Raw genomic sequence first — 8,833 nt, 5'->3', positions numbered from 1 at the left:
CACCCCAGTGGCTGGAGGAGCAGCTCTCCTGCCAGCCTTTGCAGCCCCTCTTCCATTTTCCCTTTTCCACCCGGCCTCTCAGGATCTCCCTGGCCGGGCGCTGAGGCGAGGGAAGAGGCTGGGGTCGCCACGGCAAAGATTCCTGCTGCCACCCCCCTGCGGGGGTGGCCGGGGTTCCCGGCTGGGGGGGCACCGTTCTGGGTGAGGCATCCACCATGGTGAGGCCCCTGAGCCGCTGCCCCCGCGCCCCCCCGGCCGCCGCTGCCTGCTGCCCCTCGGTGCTGCTGCTACTACCCCGCCTGCTGTTGCTCCTCCATCTCCGGATCGGATCACGGTGAGGGAAAGATGAGCGAGGAGACGGCGACTTCTGACAACGAGTAAGCGTCTCATTGATCTTGATTGCTAACTCCCCTCCCCCAGTTCTCCCTCGGCACTTCCCCAGACTTGGTGGAGACTTGGGTGCCGGAAAACTGGCAGCCCTGGAGAGTTGGTGCATCTTGTGTTGGAGATAACCTATTTTTGGGGCCATTTTATTTAATGGCAGCAACCCCCTCCATCTCTTAGATTTAGTTGCTCTCTGCCTGGGAAGGGTATTAAGTGAAGAAGTGGGATGGCAATTGTTGATGGAGAACTGTGGATGGATAGAAGTGGAATAGAAATTGCCCCTCTGCCTCGAAGACCCTAGCCTTGTCCTTCTTTGCGCTGTCATGCCAGGCAACATACCTTGGATATCCATCCTTCTTCCTTTATAGCTATTTCACTTGGAAACTAATGTGTGGGAGCACCTCCTGCAGCAAACTGCTTTTGAATCTTAATTCGATGAGTCAGTGACTCTTAAATACCGATTAAGCCTTTGTCTTCCCCCTTCGTGTCTCCTTTTAAACTTATGACCTGTAAGATTCTTGTAAAAAATAGGGTTAGGGAAACATTTTTGAAATTTAATAGGATTAAGGACACCTGGAGTGTGGGAGATGTTGACCTATTATATTTACCTTTGTAAATATTGGATGTGTCTTCTCGTAAAGAACTCAGAATTAAGAATTTTGAGTGCTGGTTTCTACTTTTCCGGCTCTATTAAGACACATCAATTACGTTGATTTAACAGGATTTCATAATGCTTGAACATGTTGGTGACTTCAACTTCTAGAGTATCCCAGTTTTAAGTTTTTGCTTATTTGGGCTGCCTTTATGTTTTCCAAACGAAATAGTTTGCTTGTTAAATATTTTGTTTCATCGTAGGAGCTGCCTGGGAGAATAATGCTGTGGTGGTAATAGTTTCCTACGGAGAATGGATTTAATTCTGTGCAGAATATTAGTATCCTTTTTCTTGTAGTTGAGTTTTTGTTTATCTTTGGAGGGTTAGAAAGAGTTAAGTGAGTTAGGACTAGTTCTTAGGATGCGTTCCTTTAAACAAAGTGCATTCCTCAAGTCAGACCTTTTGAGGAAACTTTAAAGTCCGGTGCCGAGGCCAGTTTGACATGAAATAACTACAAAAATGACAAGCAGTATTCCCCCTCCTAAAAAAAACCCAACCAAACAAAAAAACAAAACCACCCTTCTGATGAGCGGGTGTAGAAGGAGGTAATTGCTGCAGTGTCAGCGCAGTCTGGAAGCAGAAGTGGCCGCCATGTTCTCTCTCTTTTTGTGAATCGCCCTCATTTGCATAACACACTCTTCATTCATAAAAAAATAATTAAACGTCCATCACCTTGGACACCTTGAAAGAATTTCCCAAGAAAAAATTCGAAGCTTCTTTGTCTATATGTATATTTTTGAATTCAGGAAGTAAGGAGAACTTGAAGTTTTTGATTAAATTTAGAAACATAACGCACACACAAACAACTACCCCAGTTCTCAGAATGTTGACACAGTTATGTGGGAAATATCAGTTCTAGGAGGTGCTGGGATCACGTGATTGCCTCCATTCATAAAATACCTGGCTGTCCATTCACAGTGCAGAACAGTGTCTCACTGCCTTCGGCAGATTAGACCTACTTTGAGGGAGATCAAGAAGTCTGTTTTAGTGCTCAGTTAGGAGAAAAACTGCTGAAAAGCTGTACGGAATAACGGTAACTTTTGGTATTTTTTGAGTAGCTGGGATCAAAATGTTAAGTTTCTATTTTAGAAATGGGAAAATACTTCCTGTCAATTTTTGTTTTAAAGTGTTGAATATCTCCTTGTGGCTGCAGCTGATAGAAAAACAAATGGTGGAATTTGAATTTGACACACGTGTAAAATAGATTGTTTCTAAATGGGCCCTTAAAAAAAAAATACTTACCATCATTGATAGATAAACCGGGAATACAAGTGTCTGTGTAAAGCACTGGATGATATATACCCCAGTTACAATAAGATGAGAAAATATTTTAAGAGGTGTATAATTATCAAGATGTTGATTTTTGGAAATACTGAACTTCATAGATATGATTACTTTTTTCTTTTTAATTCTAAATGTGCTTAGTATGGGACCACTTGGAAATTACCTTACTCATCTAGACTCAAAATTCAGTTTTCTCAAATGTATCCTGCTTTATTATAAATTGTTCTCTACAAACTATATAATACTGTTAAATATTTATTTGGTATTAATATTTTGGTATGAGATATTAACTCTTTATGGGGAAAAATCTTGGTTTCATTTTTAAAAACTATAATAGAAAGTGATGTTCATCTGGTAGTAAATTATGCTTGAGCTGACATTGTTTGCTTGTGCATTAGCTAAACCACAAAGAGTGAACTTCTTTGGAATGTAGCTTTTAATCTGATAATGTATGTCTCATCTTTAATATATGAAGTAATGTTCTCATGAAAATTTATTATTTATAATCACATTATGAAGAAATAAAAGAGATATTACAGCACAAGCTCTTAATGTCTTAGCATAGTTTAAAACTGTACTGTAATAAGGATTTTATTTGGGCTTTTTACTCATATTCTTTTTTAAAGCCACAGTTCATAGGGATTTAATTACATCAAAGAGTGTTCTTAACCCTAGTTATTTTTTTTTAAACCTGATTTCAACAGTATATTTTTGAGGGACACAATTCACTTTAAAAGAAGTGAAAGTCACCCATTTCTTGGGATATTAACTTTTTCTAGATAGCTTTTGTGTTAAAATCTAGTAAGGCCTCTAGAGGTCTTATTGTGAAGTCTTATTATTTGACTTTAGAGTTGTGTGTAGAGAAAAAGATAACTCTTAGAGGATGGTTGTGAATATGTGTTTAAGAATTAGTGAAGAATCTGTTTAAGATTTTGCTTTAAACAGTAAACAAGCTAAATGAGGAAGAAAGGAATTTGAATAACATAAAACATTTGTATCTCAATCTTTCAAATTTGGGTTTAAAATTCTTAACTTTTGAAAATAGGGTAAAATGCTTTCTGTTGTAAATAAATGAAGGGATTAGCTAGACCTTTTTGTCTTACAGAAATTATTAATATTCCAGACAAATGCTTCCATAAACCATTTGTGTGATTGAATAGAATTTAAGTAGAATTGTAAATATTTAAAGGCAAATTTTGTGATACTAAGGGTCTTTGTCCTTTGCTGGTGAGTGAATATAATACTGCATATCCTCTGCCATTTTGGCAAAGTCTTGAAAAGTGAAATAGCTGAAATATTAAACATTTTACTTAGTATGCTCTCATTAGCCAGACATACTTACTATGTCAGTACTAGGTTTTCTAATGGCAAATTGGGATTATATAAGATATTAAAACTAGGTTAACTAGAATTAGGTCACTTGTGATAAACTTGGTGTAATCTGGGTTAGAACCTTTTTATCTCATAAGTAAAACACATTTTTATGATTATATTAGTTGATGCCTTATTAAAAATGTACCTTGTGATGGATTATTCTGAGGATGTATGTGAAAAAATATATATATATTCAATATATATATGTCTTTATGTGTATATGTGCATGCATATATACATGTGTAATTGGAAAGCTCTCTAGATATGAACAGAAGCATTGGAGAGCTGTGTAATATTGTCAAGTAATGTTTATAAATATCGATGTAGTGTATACATAATATAAACATTTGCTTAGAATGTTTGAGTTAAATGAGCTAAATGACTGCCTAATTGCTTCAGCTTTATTTCCTTCTGCTTTCTGACTTAAAACTTTATGACCTTGAATTGTATTTTTTTAAATACAGCATGCCAGCACACCTAAAATAATCTCTCCCCTGCAGAAATTTTCTCTTGACTTTTGGTAGGGTTTTTGTCAAAACAGTACACTAATGATGGATCTTAAGCCAAGGTGTTAAATGACTGTAGACAAAGGTTCTTAAAATTCAGAGTGTTTGTGGGCTTGAATGGGGAAAAGTGACATTTTAATTAACATCAAGATTTGTTTATATTCATAAATGAAGAAAATGCTGACAAGCCATAGTGTATTAGAGATACTTATGATAGCAAATATTAGTTTCCTAGGGCTTCCTTAACAAAGCCCCACAAACTGAGTTTTTTTATAACAAAAGAAATTTATTGCCTCACAATTCTTGAGGGTAAAAGTCCAAAATCAAGTGTTGGTTGTACTATGTTCCTCTGTTCCCTTTGAAATGGGGAGTTGGAGGAGGGGGTACAGCAATCTCTCACACACACACACACACATACACACACACCCCACATGGCACTCCTTCCTTGCTTCTTGGTGGTTGCTGAGAATCCTTGTCATTCAGTGGCTTGCAGCTACATAACTTCAGTCTCTGCCTACATCATCATATGTCCTTTTTCCCATGTGTCTCTATTTTCATCTGATCTTATAAGGATACCAATCATTGGATTAGGAGCCAACCTTACTTCAGAATGACTTCATCTTAATTAATAGATCTGTAACAGCCTTGTTTCTAAGTAAGGTCACATTCGAAGGTATTGGAGATTAGGGACTTCAACAGTATATTTTTGAGGGACACAATTCATCCCATAATACCCACAGAAATTACAGATTTTTTCTTACAGCATAATTTCTGTTCAGTTGTTACAGCTATCCTGACAAATATTTATAGTCATCACACTACCTTGAAATTATTCTAGTTATTAAAACCATTGCTATATCTTATGTTAAATGTATTAAGGAACCACTTTATTACTATATAAAAATGAAAAATACTTAGGTCTTCAGCATTGATCTGAGAAGGGGGCCATAGGCTTCATTGTACTGCAGAAAGTCCATTACACACAAGATTAAAATCTTCTCTTACAGACTATATGGAGGCTCTAAAAGTTGAAATTAAAGATGGAGATATAAAATATAAAGATTGAGAAATATGAAGGAGATGATGAACAATACAATATATAGCTAATTCCCTAAGAATAGAGATGAGGAGAGTGAATATTTAGAGATATTGGTTATGCATTTTCAAAAACTAAAAAAATCAAACCCAATTCAGTTAACTAAATATAAAACAAAATCTCACAGGGTTTATTTTGAGAATGCTGGATAAACATGAAAAAAATCAGTTTATCGCATCTGAAGATTAGAGGAGAGAAATGATAATATGATCTTAATAAATGTCAGAAATGTAATATTGTCTAATTTCTCCCCATAGGAAATGTTCATAAGTATAGATATATTTTTCTGCTCTTTAGAAATCTAGATTTTTAATTTTTCTGATTTAACTTGAGTATTGGATTTGATCAATTTTAGGGTTTCTTTTAATTCTAGAATCCTAATTTTTTTCATACTTCTGAAATTCTTTTTTACTAGATCATATCAGTTACTCATAAATGTAGGATTGACTACTGGAAACTGAAATTTTAAAATTATCTTGCAGAGTGTTAGGGAACAAAGAATAAGCTTTAGTAAACTCAAGAATAATTGGAAATTTCTGTCCATAAGTTTAGTAATTTTATTTTCAAATATTACTTTAGTGTAAATGAATGCTATTATGACTTAGAATGTGGAATGTAATTATTTTCCTGGTAGTATTTAGTGATACTATTACATATGATTAGATATGTCTTGCTTGGAGAGTACACATGGTTATAAAATGTTTTTGCAAATGCATAGTATTTGTTAATATCTTCTCTTTAGGATTATTGTAGTAATACCAAAAATTTAGATGAAATTTAATGAGTTATGGCTTTTCTGGACCTTTTTTTTTTACCTTAACTTTTACCACATTAGAATGTTATATTAACTTCAACACAAAGTCACCATACCTTTTTTGTTTGTTTGTTTGTTTTTACTAGCTTATTGTGTTATTTTTGAGACTGAGATTGGATTAGGAATCAGTTCTGGGTTTTTCTTCTTTATATGTAACAGCATTTTTAGTTACTGGAATACAAACATACATCATACATGTATGTATACATATTTCTTATGCATTAAGGTAAACAGATTTGAACAGACAAAAACGATTTTTTTCTTCAAGGATTTCAGTTTAGTGACATTTGAGTACTTCCCAGGCACTTGACTTTTTCAACTCTGGAGATATAAAGATAAGTAAACTTTTAACTCTTTCACAATTCTCCAAGGAAGATAGATTCTTCAGAAATGTGATGAGCATTCTGCTTATGAAGTTCTTCAAGACCCATGGGGAGGCGATTCTGTCTGGGGGTAGATAGCCTTGGAGGGAATGTGTGAAGAAAGACTTCAGGATAGAGGTAGCATTTTAGGAGTCATTGATGGATAAGGGCATGGAAAGCAGAAAGGGCATTCCAACCAAGAAGTGGTGGGGGGATAGCATAGAATGAGAAAAGGAAAAAGGAGAAAAGCAATAGTTTTTTTGATACTTTTGTTTGGAGGAGTTGTGAGGGAGTAAGTATTGGGGGACAAAATTGTTAGTAGTTTAGATTTGTGCTTAATTGTATATCAGCAGTCTCGAGGCAAAGAGAGGTGACTGAACCTGTAACATAAAGCAAATTTATTTAACTGGTCTGTAATGTCATGAATTTTGAACAGAATTTTCATTAATTTTTCAGATGAAGCACTGAAGAGTTCAAAGAAATTTTTTTCTTCGAAATACTCTCCCAGCACCACAACCCTCTTTAGTCAGTAAGGATACTTAATGAGAAGCACTAGAGGTTTTATTAATGTAGGCATCAACAGGGCGTCATTATTTTAAGTGAGAGAGTAATAGCAAATTTGTGTGGAAAGCAAACAAAACAAATAAATAGACTCACCAATGCCTGAAGTAGTAAAGTATTTGGAAGTATTTGAGATGAATTTGAGGGGCAATTCAGATGTTTAATACATAGGATTACTTGACTGGATGTAAAGAAAGGAATAGGAAAAATGTGGAATCATCTTAAATAAGGTGAAAATATTGGCAGAATAGGTTTTTTTAATATTTATTTTTTAGTTATATGTGGACACAGTGTCTTTATTTTATTTTTATGTGGTGCTGGGGATCGAACCCAGTGCCTCATGCATGCCAGGCAAGCACACTACCACTTGAACCACATCCCCAGCTCCCAGAATAGGTTTTTAATAGGGAAAAAAAGTCCAGTTTTGAACTTTTAAAGTCTGAGTGCTCGCTAGGTATCAAGGTAGAGAATGTCTCATAATGTGTTATAAATATAGGTTTAGTTTCCAAAGAGAAGTTTTAAGAGAGCAGAGTTAGAGGTGATATCTTAGACTGATGTGATAGTTGAATTCAATGCAAAATTGTCCATGGAAAATATGAAGTATGGGAAAATTAGTAGTAAGAAGCATCAATTTTAAGGGAAAGGAGAAGAAAGAAGAAGAACCAAAAGATAGAAAGTGTTTTAGATGGGCTGGGGATGTGGCTCAAGCGGTAGCGCGCTCGCCTGGCATACGTGCGGCCCGGGTTCGATCCTCAGCACCACATACAAACAAAGATGTTGTGTCCGCCGAAAACTAAAAAATAAATATTAAAAAAAGAGAGAGAATTCCTTTATTTAAAAAAAAAAAAGAAAGGAAAGTGTTTTAGAAGCCAAGGGTTAAAGGAATCCAAAGAAGGCCACCAGTGTTAGGATATTGCAGAAAGACTGGTGATACCCAAAAGAAGGATTTAATGTTAGGATGTCACTGACGTACTTTGTGGGAGTAGTAGTGGAAGCAAAAATCAGTTATTGCTGTAGATTGAAGAGAAAATGAGAATTGATCAACTGGTGAAGGCAAAGAGTAGATAGTACTCATTCAGAGGAGGAGTTGAGATTATTTGTTGGCTGAGGTGATGTCAACAGTGGAGAGGAAGAGGGCAAAAAAAATTAAAACGACTAATAATGAGCAAGGCCCAGGAAAGAGGAGTCTCAAACTGTCTTACTACTTGGACAATGTTTGATTTAATCTTTATAAGGACTGTGAATTAAGTATTATTCATAGTTAATAGATTAGATAACTTAAACTCATGAGAGCTTTAGTAACTTTTCTACAGCCACACAAAGGAGTAAGTTGTAGAATTGATATTGGAATTGCATAGTATGAGCAGGGCAATGTGGCACACACCTGTAATCCCAGCAGCTCAGGAGACTAAGGTAGGAGGATCACAGATTCAAGGCTAGCCTTGGCAATTTAGTGAGACTCTATCTCAAAATAGTCTGGGGATGTAGCTCAGTCAGTGGTAGAATGGCCTTGGGTTTTGTACCATGCCAAAAAAAATAGAATTACATTGTATCTGTATCATACTGTATTCCACACACCTAATAAACTATGTTTTTTTTAAAGAGAGAGAATTTTTTTTTTAATATTTATTTTTTAGTTTTCGGTGGACACAGCATCTTTGTTTGTTTGTGGTGCTGAGGATCGAACCCGGGCCGCACACATGCCAGGCAAGCGGGCTACAGCTTGAGCCACATCCCCAGCCCAAATAAGCTATATTTTTAAGATATGCTTGAAGTGATAGGAATGTAGAACTTATGACT

The 8,833-nt window shown here is 35.8% G+C and overlaps 1 protein-coding gene across 2 annotated transcripts in view; it reads left to right on the top strand.

Moving 5' to 3' along the window:
• Positions 1-247: 247 nt before the first annotated feature.
• The window catches only part of SPRED1 (sprouty related EVH1 domain containing 1), a gene marked incomplete at its 5' end in the record, with an annotated part of 84,470 nt that continues 75,884 nt past the window's right edge, over positions 248-8,833 (top strand). For both annotated transcript variants that reach the window (XM_081291299.1, XM_081291298.1), the window contains one exon: positions 248-377. In XM_081291299.1, the coding sequence (XP_081147425.1) occupies positions 346-377 (32 nt within the window). The remainder of the gene's footprint in view (positions 378-8,833) is intronic.

Source organism: Spermophilus citellus (genome assembly GCF_964194105.1).
Source record: "Spermophilus citellus genome assembly, chromosome: 4".
In the NCBI taxonomy this organism is placed as follows: domain Eukaryota; kingdom Metazoa; phylum Chordata; class Mammalia; order Rodentia; family Sciuridae; genus Spermophilus; species Spermophilus citellus.
This window is presented reverse-complemented; position numbering and strand designations above follow the sequence as displayed.